At 38.5% G+C, this 18591-nt stretch overlaps 2 protein-coding genes across 2 annotated transcripts; both read right to left on the bottom strand.

Annotated features, from left to right (window-relative positions):
- Positions 1-275: 275 nt before the first annotated feature.
- LOC311259673 (B-cell receptor CD22) lies at positions 276-15615 on the bottom strand. Its single transcript, XM_084356955.1, has 17 exons — positions 15409-15615; positions 14499-14573; positions 13978-14385; positions 12083-12382; positions 10066-10317; positions 9443-9709; positions 9030-9320; positions 7957-8244; positions 6217-6489; positions 5398-5670; positions 5152-5233; positions 4991-5054; positions 4755-4894; positions 4494-4551; positions 2140-2234; positions 1984-2053; positions 276-1022 (listed from the first exon to the last, which is right to left on the bottom strand). The coding sequence occupies exons 2-17, from the start codon at positions 14551-14553 to the stop codon at positions 768-770; spliced, it is 3171 nt and encodes a 1056-aa protein (XP_084213081.1). The 5' UTR covers positions 14554-14573; positions 15409-15615; the 3' UTR covers positions 276-767.
- Positions 15616-15907: 292 nt separating this feature from the next.
- On the bottom strand, positions 15908-17047 carry irgq2 (immunity-related GTPase family, q2; the record flags this gene model as incomplete). Its single annotated transcript, XM_084356857.1, has 1 exon — positions 15908-17047. One exon carries the CDS (start codon positions 17045-17047, stop codon positions 15908-15910), a length of 1140 nt encoding a protein of 379 aa, XP_084212983.1.
- Between the last annotated feature and the right edge of the window lie 1544 nt (positions 17048-18591).

The raw sequence follows: 18591 nt of genomic DNA, 5'->3' as shown, positions 1-18591 counted from the left end.
AAAAATGTCACGCATCATATGTGTGATTCATGGCACAATTCAATCGGGATCAATAACTTAATTGACTTCACCTCTCTACAGCTGTGAGAGCTCAGCCGCATGCTGGGGATGAACCTTTAACCTCCCCACAATCAACCATAACAGTACATTTTCCCTTTAAACTTATGACTTTTATTCTTCTATGTGCTTGTTTTTAATATTTCAACGATAACCTTTGTCTTACAGTTTATTTAAAACCTTAAAACCAGAGTGAAAGACGCAAGTACACATTTGTCAAAACACTTTTTTATTTATCATTTTGTATTTGTTTCTTTGTTAAAATACATGAATTTGTTTGCGTTTGTTTATAAAAACTTCCTGCACTGAAGTCAAAGCGTGTTATGTGACGCAGTATTATGAATATAACACATTCTTTACACATGTATATTTCAGAATTAAGTCTCAGTAAACAACAGTGTTACAACATTACAACCATGTCATGTCACGTCACAGTAATGTCATTACATTTTTACAGATATGCACATTTGTCCACACTTACTTTCTTTGATAATTCATTCAGTAGTTAGAACAAAAATATGTTAGCATTGAACCTTAATTATATTTAAGGCGCCATATTCTCTCCTTCTGTTTGGTATTCGTTCCTGCAAGCTGCAGTAATGAAAAATGATGCAACAGAAAAACAATACAGCCATTTTTAATAAACAAAACCTGATTAATTATAAAAATGATTTCGTGTGGCTCAGGCACAACGTGGGTGTACCTGTGACTCAGATTTTAATGTCAGAGTACTGGGTCCCTTCTTCATCAGAGGTGCTGGAGTCACTGCTGGAGTCACTGCTGGAGTCACTGCTAGAGTCTCTGCCGGCTCTCTTATGTCCAGGCTTCGCCTCGAACTTCACCTGTGAATAATTAAGCTCCACCTCATCGTCACTGGTGGTGTCTGAGTCAGAGTCCAGTGGATTCGGGGATTTGGCTGTCTGGGCTGCACTGACGTTCTCGTAGTCCCGGTCTTCTTGCTCATTCTAGGAATAGAAATAGTCATAGTGATTTGACTCACAGTAAAATTCATATTAACACATGTTTCATGCTTGTGAGAACATGAAGACTTTTTCGTTAATGAAATCATTTTGTTTGTTAGAGCCAGAGTTGGCAAAAGTACACAAATTCTTTACTCAAGTAGAAATACAGATACTCTGGTAAAAAAGACTCTGGTAAAAGTAGAAGTTCTGTTTCAACTTCTTTACTCAAGGAAAAACTAGAAAGTACAGGCTCTGAAATGTAATGAAGGACATTTCCATCGGCAGCTTAGTCATATTAATATAATTCAAGGACTATTAAACTTAAAGGTAGAATCAGTAGGATTTGCCCGAGCTGTTTGTAAACACACCAGAAAGATAGCCGATTGCTGAGTCTCATTCCCAAATTGCCACATTTTGGGTTTGTAAAGCGCCCCGAGCAGCAACATAGTGAAAAATTATGAAAACCTAGACGCAGGGCTGCAGGGTCTCTCCAGATACGAGACACTAAACACCTTTTCTCCCCATTCCAGTCTCCCTCTCTGTCTGATTTCACCCCTTTACGTCTTTTACGTCATTTCGTCTTCATAGATGGAAATCTGTCTTGTGATATTGGGAAGGCGGTGTGCAATGACACAGAATAAATCTAATCGATAATTCACCTGAAATACATTAAAACTAAAGTAACGAGCCTGTTTAGAAAAAATTTAAGGAGTAGAAAGAACAGATATTTGTGTTAAAATGTAGGAAGTAAAAGGAAGTATTTGTACTTTGCTATAGTATTGTGGGCACACAGATGTACTAAAAAGGACACACTTCTGCTTCATCTATATTTAAAAAGTAGCTTTTCTGTAACCACAAGCACAACACAGATCAACTAATAGTATGGTTTAGACATTAAGCAACACCATCCTTGCTATAATGCAATAAACTAATCATGACACATTGTGGTTCATAGGTTTCTGACCTTTTTAGGTTTCTCATGCTTGGTCACCACAGCGTACACCGCAGTCACTTCTGCTTTATCCTGTTTGTTCCTAGAATAAAAAAACATCATCATGAAATCATACCATGTTGTACAACCGTTCTCATTCTGGTGTTTGTGAGCAACATAAATTCTCACTTTTTCCCATTTCCAAAGTCTAAAGAAGCGTAGTTGAGAGACTCATCCGCTGTGCGTCCACCTTGCAGTCTGATTGGCTTTTGTGCAGATGGACCCTGAGCAGATGCAGACAGGAGACATCAGTGAATGTACAGTAGCAACTGAATCTGCTCATTCATGCTCAAAATGCAAAGCTGTGGGTTTGCTGGTGATTCATTGCTCCACAATACTGAATACTGAATGATTAGTGTTGTGACAAACAGTGAGGACAGCGCAGAGCTACAGCTTGATCACGTAAAGACACATCCGGTGGTTTTGAGCTGGACATACACTGATTTTAAAAGGCTGGGGCCAATGCAGATGTCTGCATAGTTGTTTTACGAGCACTAATATATTTTTTTTATGTTAAACTGAAACTGTATGGAGGTCAAGAAGCCCTGAAAGTTGATGTCGATGATTTTGTTAATCCTTTGCAGTGTTGCAGATCCCTGTATCTTCTGTGCTAAAAGATATCGCCCTTTGGGATGTTCAACTATTGTCATTTAAAATAAAATTTTAACCCTGGTTATTTTATAAACCAGATTAAAAGAATGGTTTTACAAGCATTCAATATTTCTGCTTAAATTGTAATCTTTGCAGCTACAAGGAACTTCCCTTTAGTTGACTCTGGCGGCCCCTGTGGACAAAAGTGGTATGAGCACCACCGCCTCCTGTTGTGAAGATGTTGATGTGGCTAACGTGCATTTGTTTTGAAAGCAAGTGAAAAAGATGCAATACGTATTTCATACATTTTTCTCCTTAAATCAGCTGTTTGCAGGATGCATATTCATGAGGTAATGTGTCTATATAACGATGGTGAAACAAAAGTAAACTTTGTTTTAGTGCCGGACGGTACTGACAGACTACAGAGCAGCTTTTTCTCTCAAGCTGAGACTCCTAAATTCATTCTTACCACTTCATGACTTATGCTATGGAAGCCCGGAGGGGCGAGTGAAGAGTTCCTTTTTTTCTTCTGTGTTTATGACTAGAAAACTGGTGGAAAAAAAAAAGTTTTGCCAGGATAATCTTTTTGAAATTTCTTCATTATTTTTTTCCATCAGTGAAAACAGAAGCAAAAAAATTCAGGAGGAATTTAAAAAATAAAAATAAAAAATGAAAAAAAGATTTTCTTCCGAAAACATTTTTCCTCTGGAATAAAATGTTGTTGTTTTTTTTTTTTTATTGGTTTCAAACATGAAAAAAATGTTACCCCAGAATTTATTTTTTTTAAATCTGAAAAAAAAATCACCTGGTATTACATGACATTTTTTTTCTAATCATTTTTTCTTTTACTTAGTTTCCCCCTGAAAAAAAATCTGAATTTTTTGAAAAAAAAATCTGAATTTTTTGAAGAAAAAAAATCTGAATTTTTTGAAAAAAAAATCTGAATTTTTTGAAAAAAAAATCTGAATTTTTTGAAAAAAAAATCTGAATTTTTTGAAGAAAAAAAATCTGAATTTTTTTCACTCTGTTTAACATATAAATAAAAAAAATTCCTCCTGAAAAAAGAAAATACAAACTTTTTTCTGTAATCTTTTTTATCTTGGTTTCCCATATAAACAAAAAAAAAACCTCAGTATCAAAAAAATATATATATTTTCTTTTTTCAGGAGGTGGAAAAATAAAAAAATTAGGAAGAGGTTATCCTGGCAAAACTTTTTTTCCCACCCACGTATTATTTTTAAATGATTTTTTGTTTAACTTAGTTTCACATAAGAAAAAAATTTCCTCCTGAAAAAAAAATCTGAAATTTCTTTCACTCTGTTTCACATTTAAAAAAAAAAATTGAAAAAATCCTCCTGAAAAAAGAAAATAAAAACTTTTTCACGTTTTCACAGCTGGAAAAATAAAAAAAAAGATTATCCTGGCAAAACTTTTTTTTCCCACCAGTTTTCAAGTCATAAACACAGGAGAGAAAACAGTTTAGATCAGACTTAGAAAATGAATCACCAAAATAAAAAAATCTTCTTGTCCCTCAAGGCTTCAGTACTTATCTGACCCAGACACAGGTAGGAAGAACTATAGTTGCTTTACCGAAATAGCCGTCTTGTTTACTAATGTATGGTCATATAGAGGCATTATATTGAGAGACAAGCAGTAAAAGGTCTACGAAGTACGTTCAAAGTGCCACAGAAGACATTACACATGTGACTGTTTTCAAACGCTATGATGTACTTGTGTAAAAGTGGTAAACTGTCCATGTAAGAAATGCCAATAAATTGAAAGTTATCCGTCTTAAATTGTGATTTTTGTAAAGTCTCCCGATACAATTGTTTTCATCTGTTGCTCTCTTAATAAAGTTTTTGTGAAAACTTGCTTTGCATTGCGTGTCTCACCTGTTTTCCAGCGGGGAAATTGACATTAGAGTAAACGCAGGTGCTGTTGGTTGCAGACCTGTGGAACAACAACAATGGCAATAAGAATAAAAACATGCACACTCTGTGACCAACTATAATAAATGAAAGGGCAGACTCTCATTGTGTCATTCATGTCTGAAGGATCTTAAATAGATGCTTTGAGCAGCAGCAGCATGCAGCTCCCTGTACAACAGACTGCCTTGTGCTGGGTGGGGACAGTGTGTGTGGCTGCTGTCTTACGTGCTGTCTGGACGAGGCTGGTGTCGTTGGGCATTTGGACGGTACGGCTGGTTTGGCAAGAGGTCATCTCTGCTCCTGAAAGGCTCTGCTGTGACGGACTCCGTTATCCGATTCCTCCCTCTGGCGCAGTGCCACCAAACCTGAATTGGTTGACACACACACACACAGGAAGATATGTCATGTCCAGATCTGTTTAATAAAGAAGCAGAAAAACGATTGCACAAATGACTCATCACCAGAAAACCAAAGCAGGGCTGTTTGCTTGTAGGTCCTCGATGAATTGATTTCTTCCTCTTATGTCTGAAAACATAAAGGTACAAGACAGCGGTTATACATCCGACATCATCCGTGAAATGTATTTATTTTTGATTGAAAATGTTTACTTTATATACTTTACCTATAGACAAAGACAGGTAATAAAATAACAAGCAGGATAATCAGAGAGACGAAGATGTACTTCAGGACCATCAACAGGCGTCCTGGGGTGAGAAGAGACAGAACATCAGTGTAAAGACAGCATTGTTTCAGACTGATCTTTATCAGAGAAAACATTTATTTTGTGTCTTCAACATCTCTCCTGTATGAAAGCAATATGGTACACGTACACATACACATACGGACACATGGTCTTGAATTCACTCACGGTGAACAAACAGCGGGACTGGATCAGACGATTTTTTAGCTATTTCATTTTTTGCGATGCAGTAGTAGTGTCCCGGTTTGTCTGAATGCACTTTGAGGCTTGAACCTCTAGAAACGTATTCGTCATTTTTGTTCTCTGCTGACATCTTCCTGTACCATGAATACTCTGTGACAGGGGGATAGCAGTGACTGCTGCAGTCCAGCACCACCGAACTCCTCCCATCCGGCTCCTGCTGCTCTGCTGCTGTCGTGACATTTATATACTTTGGAGCATCTAAGCAGGAAAATTTAGGAGAAAGGGAAGCAGAAGAAAATGAGCTGTGTTACATGAATGATAGCACAAAAAAAATGCTGTCACCTTGTATTCACTGTGTTGAGTCTGAAAATTGAAAAAACAATCCCGAGTGGTTGTTTAAAAAAAGACACTGTGACAAAGCAATGAACTGCCCACACCTTTAACTTACATTTAAGGACAACTGGAGACATTTCTACAAGGTACAAGGTAAATTTATTGTCATTCTAGCAGCGTTTGAATATATTGTCTTTCTACTGCAAAAAAGATAAAATAAGATAAAATAACCCTTTATTAGTCCCACGACTTTGACATTTGCATTATTACAGCAGCAACATAGCAAAGTAGAGAGCATGAGATTGCACAGCTTGAAGTTTTTTTGGTGTGTGTGTGTGTGTGTGTGTGTGTGTGTGTGTGTGTGTGTGTGTGTGTGTGTGTGTGTGTGTGTGGTCTACTAGAAGCAGTGCTGGTTGTAAAGTCTAACAGCAGCAGGAAGGAAGGAAGGAATCAGTGCATCTGTCTACTCACACTTGACTTTAACCTCAGCTGGCTGTGACTCTCCAGTCCCGATTTCATTACTGGCTGCGCAGCTGTACTGTCCGCTGTCAGAAGGACTGACAGACTTTATGGTGATGGTGTCAGTCTGACCATTCATGATTTCATTCTTCCCATCAGTCATCTTCATCCACTTGTAAGACGTAATTGCTGGATGGGAGTGGGCATCGCACTGCAGTGTCAACATCTTGTTTTCATTCACAATAAGTTGAGGCGAGGCTTTCACTGTCACATCCTTGGGACGATCTGCATTTACCAAAAATATCGAAAAAAACAGAAGAGTCAGATCTAAACACTGTCTGATCATGTCGATGTGTAGTAATCAATATCACGATCCAAACATTTAACAACCGGTTATTATAGAAACCGTTGTGAATAATAATTGCAAAAATGACATTTTTAATTAGCCAGGTTCAAGGTAAGTCTTTCTCCATGTAGGTGTTGGATGATATAATTTCACACCTGTAAAATATCATATATTCCATATAACTGTCTTACAAACTGGAGAGAGGGGGATTCAAATGTTTTGGTCATTTTTGAGGCCGTAATTTGTGGTGGTGTTGCACTAAATCACACGATGTGAAAACTAAAACTTAAAGGTCATTTTGATAACATTTTCATGTTTTTTTAATAATAATAAAAAATCTACAGAGCTTGTAGATAGGTAGAACAAAGCAGACAAAGTATTTATTTTCCTTAAAAACATTATAATGATTCTGAATCAATAATTTTAAGGCGTTTGTCAGGTCCAAAATGATTGTTGTGTTTATCTCTGTGTAAGAATTCTGACGGTTGGTTCCAGCTTTTCACAAGGTTTGTGAGCAAATAGTATAACAACGTTGGTATCACATGGTACCTGTGTTGAATCAGCATCAAGATTGCCCCTCATCTGCCCCGACCACTTGAGGGGGCAGATGAGTCAAACAACAGTGGTGTTGGAGGGGGTTTGAAATGAGTGTTATAACACCTTTAAAGTTCCTACAACTATTTATTTTACTCAATGTAGGAAGGCTTAGTAAAATTCTCATTAACAATACTACACTATATAATACTCCTTACTTTATTAGTTATTTTACTGCAGCAATTGAATACTCTAATCAGGAAAATGCAATATTTTTCAATTTTATATGTCTGATTTGAAAATCTTTGTCATCTGATGTCAAGTGTAACAGCCGATCAGAACAGAATAATCTGAATTTGCAAAGTAACAAGTAGCTAAAGTTTTCAAAGAAATGGAGTGAAAGTATTATTAATTTATTCTTAACTTTGAGACAAAGATTTTTAGTCTTCATGTAAATGTGTATCGGTTTTAAATATCAGTTAACAAAACCTTTACTGAAGGGTAGCTGCAGCATCACGCATCATATTTTTTGAGTTGTGTATATATAAGCTAGATCTTCAGAGTAGCTACTATACTATATGCCAAATATGTTTTGGTATGAAAGTATAAAGTGGCAGAGAATGGATCAGACAATTAAAGTCCCCTTACATTCTAGATAAGCATGCTGTACAGTACTTAAGCAATGTACTGTAGTTACTTAGCTTACGTTTAAGCCGTTCTGTCGACCCCTTGTACATTTTGAGTCATAGATTGACTTTTGCCATTTGAAATCAAGTTGTTTTTCTTTTCATACTGAGATTAAATGAATAACTTTAAGGAAAGTTTTGGTATCGACATCAGTTGTTTGATTAGCAAAAAGATAATGTACTCACATTTCACCACCAACTTCCCTTGGTTACTTTTTTCTGAACCTACTCTGTTCCAGGCAGCGCAGGTGTAACTGCCTGAGTGGGTTGAAGTCACATTAAATGAGAAGCAGAGAGTGTTGGGGGGCGCATGATGAGGATCACATTGAGGGAGACAATCTTTACAATCTGGATAATTGGGTATGGTCAGGCTAAGGATTGATGGTGGAGCACTATCAACAGTGCATTTGATTGTAATGCGCTGACCCTCTGTGACCTCAGAATCCATAGACAGCACGAGATTGGTGGGAGGATCTGTAGAGAGGAAACAGATGTATGTTTGTTTTCCACAAGAATTCAGTTATTTTGAAACATGTTTCATTATATTACAGCAGCAGTCAATAAACAGGAACTCAACTTCTGTCCTAAAAGGTTAAACATATAAAGATGCAATATATAAGACTTCATATTCCAAATACATACTGCAGAATATCTCCGCTAACTGCTGCTAAATGTAGTCGCTATTAGCTAATTTACTCAGATAACAGCAGCTAGGGGTCGTATTAGCAGTGCCTGCTCTGCTCGACTCAGTTTGCTGCTGAAAAAGGATGAAACAGGTGCCAAGAACAAGGAACACGCTTCCATAATTCACTCCAATTGGTGCAACACTTTCCCCTTTGCTGACATTTGAGTCCTGCCTTGATTTTAGACTTGGCCCTCAATCCCTCAGTGTCTTGGTCTTGTCGTCTCAGTCAGGGGTCTATATGGTCTTGACTACAACACTACTGGAAGCTTAAGAGGTGCTGGGAGGTGGAATTAGTTACAGTCACACACAGCCAGGATAGATGTATCCAGTCTTGTGCTAGGTTACATTAACCTGCAGCTAGTTCCAGCTTTTTAATTACTGTGCAGATATCAGAGTGCAATCGATCTTATCTAACTCTTCACCATAAAAGCAAGATAATATTAAAAGATGGTGATTTTTGGGGTAATCAAGTTGGTCAGGTGTAAATGCAGACTTTTTTCAAACTTAACTTGATGTTGAAGTTCAGAGAAACTGAAATATCACAGAGCATTTTCAGTGTAACAAAATTACTTACAGAGAACTTTTATGCATTCTGGCGAGCTGTTCCAGCCTGTACTGATGTCGTTGGTTGCGTTGCACATGTAGCATGCTTCATCTGTTCTTTTTACAGACTGCAAATTCAGCTCGTTGTCATTAGTTGTCTTTGAGTGCCACTGTGATGAGTCAATCGGTTTATTTTTGTCGTAACGGTACCAGGAATAACTCTTTGGGGCAGGATAGGCTTCAGCCTGACAGGTGAATGTGAGGTAGGTATTGACTTGTACTTCTTTTTGTGTGGCGGAGATTCTGGTATTCATTGGACCGTCTGGAAGGGAGAAATAACTTTTAGCATGCTTTCTATGGTGATACAGTTAGTGGATTTAATTACTCATCTCCTTCATAATCAACTCTGACACACATGCAGTACAGGGAGCTGTGAAAACTTACATCGTACTTGAATTTGAAGTGGCTCTGATGTTCCAGTACCGGCAGTGTTAGTGGCCCTACATGTGTAGGAGCCTCTATCATCAGGCTTGATTTTCCCAACAGACCAGACTTTCTGCTCACCAATCTTTTCCCCATCCCCATCTTTGTACCAGGAGTAGGTTTGAGGTTGTGGGTGGCTTTTAGTCACATTACATGTCAAAGTTACTTTAGTGCCTTGTTTAACTTCAGAGGCTGGTGGAGACATCTGTATCTCAACTTGAGGCTCATCTGTAACAAAAGATTTCAATATTTCTTAAGTTTGATCCACAACAGTTAAGAATACACCAGTGTTAAAGATCCTATTTGTAAGAACAGTTGGTTGTTGAGTCTTGTTCCCAACTCATCAAACACTGATGCTTTGGGATGGCAGCCGACCCAACCTGAAACGCCAAAGCAACAGTTTTTGATGAGTTGGGAATGAGACTCAAAAATAAACTTTTCTTACCTTTGAAAGAAATTATATTAATAATTTCACAAGTGTTACAGCAAAGTGTCAAAACAGTACAACAGTGTCAGGAGGAAAAATTGCTAAGAATAAAAAAATCACCAAATTAATTCAAGTAAACTTCACAGGAGGTACTCACATGTGACATCTACATCCACTGGCTTCGAGCTAGTGTTGCCATGTTTGTTTTGAGCTACACAACTGTAATTCCCACCCTGTGATTCTTCAATTGAGTCGATCTTCAATTCTTGCTCTGACCCCTGTTTTTGTTTATTTCTAAACCAGGTAAAGTTGGGACCAGGACGTCCTTTGGCGGAGCAAGAGAGGGTCACAGTTTCTCCTGCCTTGATGGAGTTAGGGCTTCCGGTAGCCAGTGTCTCTTTAGGAGCATCTGTCAATAAATACAACACAAGTGAGGATGAATCAGTCTTCATACAGCATGCACAGGTGGAGTGTCACTGCAAAATCAAATAGACCTAAGAATGGAGCCGTACTGTGTTTGTTAGTCTCTATAAAGAGTTTTCTAAAGCGGTCTGGCAAATAATACGAGTTTAGAGCTAATAAAAGATGTAACTGTGTGTTTTTTTCATGACATAATTAAAGGGGAATTCCCAATTTTTAAACCTGTGTCCTATGGTTACATGTTTTGGTGACTTACTAAGATCGCCTCAGCTGGCAGCCGCGACATGGCTGCAAGGGCGACTCCGACCGTCAAAGTGACATCCATCCAAACCATTCTGGTCACTACTGACCGGCTGAGGTTGTTATTCTCAGTGTCTGACAACATCATGGAAACGATTCCCACAGAGAGAGCCCAATAAGATCCATTTTGTTACCAAAAACAGAAGTCTCGCCTCAAGGAGAAGCCTTGTGAGTCAGAGTTGGAGAGAGGAGTTTGACATTTACTTAAAGGGACTGCCAACAAGCATTTATTTCCAAAGTTACAGCTGAATATTAACTGATTTTGACAATTGGCGTTTAATGAGATCATAGATACAGCTTTGGAGGCTGCGCTCCAGATCATTCCTATGAAAGTAGCTCAGTGGCACTTGAAGACAAAAAAGCCCGACTTCCTGGGTATGAAAATTACACAGATCTTCCGATTATTTAATCACACAGCTCTTCTAGACTTTCCCAATTTTATTATACCGAATGGATCAAATTGTGATAGTGAAACGAGTCGTCTTGTGAGGGTCATGATGCTGAAAAAATGTATTAACCGTTTAACAGATGCTTCTTTCACAATATTAGCTTATGGGAAAAAGTCTTTGTAGGCCACAGTGCGTCAGGTGATGATGTAATTACACCACAAAAACTGGCTTCAAAGCCTGACACTCTTAGTAGGGGGCTTAGGGGATTTTGACAATCTAGATAAGGCAACAACTTTAACAATTCACCTCGAAAGATTTCAGAGTAAGACCTCTCTTTGAGTGAGACTTGTGCTTCTGGTAACAAAAAGGATCTTAAAAAGGATTAGCTCTGCAGGGATTGTTTCCGTAATGTTGTCAGACTCTTAGAATAATAACCTCAGTCAGTGGCAAAAATAAGGATTTTTAATGGACATGACTGACGTTGCCCGGAGGGATTACGATGCAGCCACTGCAGCCGTATCGCAGCCACCAGCTGAGCCGATCTACTTAACTGATTCCAAAACTTTTTAGTTGTAATGAATCATTTACACACCAAAACATGTAAATATTTAAAAATACCGGAATTCCCCTTCAAGAAAGTTTGAGTCAAAAAATGCTAGAGCACGGAAACTGTGTCGTAAAAGTGATGTAATTGAGTTGCGTGCCACTTTTTTGACCTTTTGTGTTGCTTTGTGCTGTTTCTAGTAAGAGACATATTCTGCTTGCCAATTCTGAAAGGAGATTCATCTACTGGCACTGTTAGCTAAAGTATATTTATTTTATTTTTTTGACAAGATTACATGATATATAACTTGAGCTATAAGGAAAAAATAAAATAATAATTTAGACTCAACAGAGGCCTGATATAGGCCTGTTTCTACTGCTGGGTTTACAAATCATACTACAACATCACAAAACATTGATAGTTTAGATTGCAGTTATTGTCGAGCATTAGATCCTGTATTAAATGACTCATCAATCAGATAGTAGACACAACATAAATAAACTCTGCATTCAAGAACTTACATTCAACAGTTAGGGAGACATTTCGAATCAAATGCATGTCGCTGTTATCTTGTGTTTGGCATGAAAACGTCTTCCCATCATCCCTCCAGTCGGCTTCAAACTCCATAGTGGTGATTTTCTGGTTGTTTTGTCCTTGTGGAGGCTTTGTGGACAGTTGTGGCGAAGGCTTTGTGGACGATTGTGGCGAACCTTCAATTTGTGGGTTTGAAGGACATGAACTCAAAGTGGAGCAGGTGAGCTTTACTGTGTCATTTTCCTTTACAACAGGTGGTTTCTCAAAAGTGATCAGGCATGGATTTTCTGAAACAATGAAAAAGAGAATATGAGCTGAGATTGTGAATTTACATAACAGCAACTTAATTATAATCACACTTTCTCTATAAAAAAAATATTTCTATTGAATTTACTTGTACTTTATCTTCCTTAAGCTTCAGCAAAACTGATCTGGAGTCATAATTGATATTAAACGCTGAGTTTAAACTCAGTGAACCTTCTAATTCTTTCTCTTGTATGACTGAAAATAAAGATCTCAATCATGAGATAGTACTTTCCACATAACTTTAATATAAAGATCTCATGATTCTGGGCTATTCTGGGCTATCGGTTTCACAAGATTTCACATATAACAAGTGCAAAGATCAGAAGATCATCATCATAATGTATTGGTTTTAGCATACAATTACAACGAAATTAATTCTCACGACTCAAAATATGACCCTTGAGTTTTTAAACTACTGCTGCATGTTTGATATTCTACTATAGAAATCACAACTTCCTGTTAGAATATGACTTTTTTTGGACAAATTAATTCTTATAACTGTACAATCATTTCTTAACATCGATAAAATGTTTCGTAATATGTTATTTTCTTTATCATCTTAAATCTTGACTCAACCAGTTCAACCATTTCTGCTTCCGGAACAGCTCATCTCACTAAAAACTTGGTATTTCGCCAAGCCAAGCCTTACATCCTGTGTCACATAGATGTGCACCTGATGCGCGTTCCCCTCACATTGAGCATCTTGTCACTTGTGACTTCAGACAAAGAGGATTTTTATTGTTGATCACTGCTGTTAGGCCGGGCTGATATCAGATATTATCGAATATAACAATATTTGCTGTCATAAGCCATATTTTTTTAGAATATTGAATATCGACCAGCTGTGTGATTCTTCACCTGAGAGGAAGTAGCCTGACTGTATTTCAATTTATAAGTTATCACAGTATTAAAATATTTGTATTCTATATTACAGCGTTAATATCATCTATCCTGATATTTGGACAGGAAAATATTGCAATATTAAATGCTGGATATCACCCAAGCTTAATTGCTGTTCTTGTCCCATGTGAGACAACAAGTGAACGTTGACTTATCATTTTAATCCGTGCCTTTACCTTTCTCGAAAACAAACTGCGACTGAAAACTGGAACTGTTTATTGAAATACCTGAAACTAATACACTAAGTCCAATAATGTAATACATAAAACAAAACCATATTTTCACACGATTAAGACTCTGGCCACCCGCATAAAAGTCACATTCAACCAGCAGCACTGACTGAGAGAGGTGTAATAAATCAGTTTTATACTATATCACCTCAAGGCCTACATTTCCAAAAGGTTTTCAGGCAGAAAAAATCTCTTTCACGAGGCTTTCACGAGGCCGATTATTACTTTCCATGCATGTAGATGTGAGGTGAAATAATAAGCACTCAGCGTATGGACTAAGATGGTTACGGAGCTCGACACTCGCACTCGCACTGCCACGTGCTACAAAAACACACCCATCCGGGTGAAATACCAAGTTTTTAGGGAGTCCCCAATGTCTGCATAGCCCTTTATATTGCTTTGTATTTTCTTAAAATGTCTGTCAGTGTTCTGATTTCTGTACTCACCTGTAACTGTGAGGTTAACTTGATTACTCGCCCATCTTCCAGTCTCTGCTACAACTCTGAAAGAATAGTTTCCGTTGTCAGTTTTCTTCAGGTTGCAGATTGTAATACTGCAAGGCTGAGCCGGGGATTTAGATTTCCAGCCTGCAGACGGAGACCCAATATATTTCACTCTGTCTGCAAAGTCTGGACTGACGGGACGTGATTTATTATCTGTACTGTAAATGATTGTGGCAATAAAGTCAGTAATAACATATCGTGCATCCTTCATCCAAAACAAGTATGTAACAGCTTCAGGAAAGTTATGTCTGTTAGGATAGGCCATGCATTTGATTTCAGTGCATGACCCCTCGGTAGCTGTCAGGTGACTGCCTTCTAGTTCGAAATAAGTAGGGTCGGCACCAGAAAGATCTGTAGGTATGAAAACACAAGTGGAAAAGTCAGATAATGTTTGTGACTTTAACGCAAATGTTGTCAAAAGCAAACTTTGTTACTGTATCACAGTACGGTGATAAAATTCTTACATGTTATCAGGACCAGAAATACGAACCACCCGATCGTCCGAGCATTCATCTTCATGCAGCATCAAAGCTAGAAATCTGAAACAAACAACCAATAAAACGCGTGTACACAAAATTTTATACATTTACTGTAAACTATCTGTTTACCAGGTGGGTTTTTGATGTTTTGCAATGCAAATCAGCCAGTCTGAATTTTTTTCTTCTTCCTCTTTTTCTTTTTCTGACAATTATCTGGTCTGTTTCCTTCATCACTTTGAGATAGCTGGGAATTCTCCAGCACTACAGACATCTTTTTCACAACTGGCAACATTTTCATTGAGTTGTAGTAAAAAGAGATTGCAAATAGATTGAAAATACGTCATAACAAAACACTGAGGCTACATTTTTTTTCCTGAAAAGCCTATAGTTGTTGTAATTATTATAATTATTTGCAGAGCCCACATTGATTGTATTTTAAGGCTTCCTGTTAGAGGTTAAAATTCTTGAATTTCACTACCTTAAATATGAATCGGGAGCATATCATTTATATTTGACATCTTCTGACACCAATTTTGTCTGCGTCACCAGCCGTGCAAGTACACCCATAATCACCATACACGACATATTGACTATAAATAAAGTGTTTTTGTAAGCTCCATTAACAGAATATACGTGACTTATATACCACTTTAAACTTGTGGGTACAACAAAATCACTTTTGCCGGTTTAAGCTGATTCCAAATCACAAACAATTTAATGCAATTTGAAGTCTTATTTTAGAAATCAAAAGTCTCCTCTCTCTCTAGACAGACGGTATAACATCGCAATGACTGAGATGAACCTTTACAGACAGAGATGACTATTATTTTAAATTAGGAAGTACGATAGAGGAAACATCTTTGACTCAAAGATTCAAAAACAAGCTTGTTCTTACCTCAGATAAATCCTTTACTATAGTCCGTACCACAAACCATCCCTCCTTAAATAACATTTAAAAAAAAGGAAGTTTTCACGGTTGACACAAAATCTTCAAGTATTTGCATGCCCAATCATGCAAGCCAGAGGAGAGAATCTTTTATAGTTTTACTGATGAAGTTGATACAGTAATTCTTTCTTCCACTGGCCCGGAGCAGTGCGTATGCAGACGAGTTCCCTCTCACTTCCTCTATTTAATGCTTTTTCAAAAATGAAAGTCCCTCTTCAGTGTGGGCAAACAGCCACACAGCAGCTTACAGTACTCGACATTTACTTGCAGAATGTATGCTTGCACAGTATTTACAGTGTCTTTGAGTACTTGAGTACTACTCAAAAAGAGTGGAAACGTATCAAAAGATTTTATTAAGGATAATAAACAGTGCATCTCTTACAGCCCAAAACATAAAAGTAAAGATGAATCACACATCAACAGCACACAAAGAGAAAAACATTTGACTTCACTTCCCCTCCCCGAAAGCAGCAGCCACTATCCTCTCAGCATCAGCCGCCATTTCATCGATGGCGCTGTTTAAGGCTTGCAGCATGGCAGTGAAGGAGCGGCTGACAGAGCGGGCATGTCTGGGCATCGCCATCTCCACCAGCTTCGACGAAACCGTGGCCAAGTCCTTTTCTGCCGCCGCCAGCCGCTTTTTCACTTCACCCTTGGTGACCTCCACTGACAGCACACAAGTCCGCAGCCCTTTAAGTCTAGTGAGCTCCATGCCTCGCTGTCGGGCCAGTGCCTCGACTGATTCATTGTCCAGGCACAGAGATACTTGTGCTTTGGTCAGAATCCGCACTGCTACACTTGAGTCCACCATGGAGGCCACAAAGGGAACAGGAATAGCCGACACCCCACCAGATAGTGAGGCGGCTGCCCATACAAGCGCTTTGAATGCATCCTTTTTCTGAGTGACCAGGGTGGAGGTCAGAGTCGGCAGAGCCAAGAGAAGAGCGTGGGCTCGTATCTCTGGAAGGTCTCTCCCCATGTCCTCCAAAAGGCCGGGGAAGTCAAACTTCTCCAGGGTTGAGGGTCGCACCACGTAGACTTTAGGCTGTGCGACACCTTGTGATGTCAGCACTTCCACACTAGCTTTCCTCTTTTCTTCCAGGCTTTTTTCTGTGTCTTTTGCTACAGCCAAGAGAACAAAATAAACTGTATGCTGCTGCAGTGAGCGGGCCTCCAGGAACACATCCACGCTGTTGGGTTGGACTGTCTGTGTGAATGTCATGAAGACAGCATTGTAGCGGGGGAACTTGACTCTCTCCATGTACCTCTCAGGTTCAAATGGAGAGGTGGATGGGACAGGTGGCAGATCCCACAGGCGAAAGTCAGGGTGTTTAGGGTGAGGATAGCCTGCCAACTCCTCCGGAGCAGCAGGGGACGGAGACGGAACAGCTCCTTCGTCGCCGGGACCGAGGCCACGGAGGGAGTTTATGAAGGTAGCTTTTTCATCCCTGCGGTCTCCCACTGCAGCTAAGTTGATCCTGCTGATCAGGAGATCTTCCACGGTATCCTTTACATCTGATAACTTGTTGTTCTCTATGGAGTCTTTGAGGGTTTCAAGGAGGTTCAGGCCTCTGAAAACATCAGCCATTTCTGTGAAAAGATAAAAAAGTGAAGATGAATACGATTTTCAAACAAAGCCTTAAAACTGATCTTCCTTTACCATGCGTGTAAATGTAACGATAGACATGATGGCATTTAAAATATTAATACAAATAAATACAACTGGAAGCTTTGCAGGTGTCAGAGGAAAACTACTCATTTATCACGTTTACATCTAAACTGAAGGTTTACCACATCCCAGTAATAATAGAAATAGTTAAGATAAAAACCCTAAAATGAAATAATGCATTGCTGCCACTTATCATAACGTGCCAAAGTCTGATTATTTTTCTGTAGTGAAGGAATTCACAATTTAAACCAATCAAATATTGACTTTTTTTTCCATCAATGCGAAGTTTCGTTTCAACAAAATGCTGCACACACTCACCTGCGGATGTGGAGGAAAAGCACAGCTGTGGTTGAAATATTTGTTTCTCAGTTGTAAATTGTTCTGCAGCTCTGAAGCAGCAGCAGCGTCAGTCTGATCTATTTAAGGCGTCCGTCCAGCCAGCAGAACATACTAATCCTGTTAGCTCAGCCTTAATCCAAAATCAGGTTAAGCACATTCAGGCATGCTGTGTGTGTGTATGTAAATCTACTTGCATTCATGCATAAGCCTACAAGAAGCCACACATATTTTTAAATGATGCATCATTTACAATACATAAAAATGCTTAAATTATTATTATTAAGTAACAACAGTGTTATTACAATGCAAATCTTTACTAATAACACCAGCACAACTGCTATCCAGACAAGAGAAGATGGCCAAAACACATCAGTATGGCCATGACAAATATATTTATTAACAATACGAAGTCTTTCTCCTCACTGTCCACAATGTTGAAGGCATTGGGCGCCGTGTTTTCTGAATGGTTCAAGCACATGCCACATAACACAACGTCCACGGTTCAGTTCCAGCTGAGGACCTTTTTCATGTTTCCTGTCTCTTTACACAAAAATAAAGACGGCATTGCCAAAAAGATGTGATATGAATGAATTACATTAGAAGCCTGTTGTTATTTCCTGTTGTGATTCTTCTTTTTTGTTTTTTTTGGTTGGATGTGGGTGTAATGTTGACAGGATCAGCAGCGGGAGTTTCATTTTCTTTTCCCTCACTGTGAAAGCTGCTGTGAGAAACTTCAGTTTTCCATATTATACAGGCATTACCAATAAAGAGGAACAAAGTATGTTGAGCAAGGTGTGCACACGGTAAATCAGAGCCTTATGAGCCAAGCTGCAGAGTTTTACTGTTGTTTCTTTGAAGGGGAACCCAAGATGCAAAAACATTTGACATGAGGTGAAGTTTCAGATGTTATTTTAAGCTCACATCCTCTCGCACCATGATTTCCTGTCTGTTTCACAGCAGAAGTTGTAGTTTTATGTTCTGTCTCCACTGAATGCAATAGTAATACAATACGTGATTCAATCCAAATAAAAAGTAATTTAACTTGGAACATTTTCTTTTTTTTAAACTACCAGAAGGTGGTGAAAGTATTTGTTGGCCTCGCCTGTAATAACTAAGTCGAAGAG

The sequence above is a fragment of the Pagrus pagrus genome (assembly GCF_965226575.1).
Source record: "Pagrus pagrus genome assembly, chromosome: 7".
Classification (NCBI taxonomy): Eukaryota; Metazoa; Chordata; class Actinopteri; order Spariformes; family Sparidae; genus Pagrus; species Pagrus pagrus.
This window is presented reverse-complemented; position numbering and strand designations above follow the sequence as displayed.

What these genes read in the sequence shown, in the direction of transcription:
- LOC311259673 (XM_084356955.1), bottom strand. Translation starts at nt 14,553, where the DNA reads ATGAAGATGAATGCTCGGACGATCGGGTGGTTCGTATTTCTGGTCCTG. An exon ending in ATTTCTGGTCCTGATAACAT is followed by an intron (nt 14,386 to 14,498) that starts GTAAGAATTTTA and finishes TCATACCTACAG; the next exon opens with ATCTTTCTGGTGCCGACCCT. An exon ending in ACTTCAAATTCAAGTACGAT is followed by an intron (nt 9,321 to 9,442) that starts GTAAGTTTTCAC and finishes TCTCCCTTCCAG; the next exon opens with ACGGTCCAATGAATACCAGA.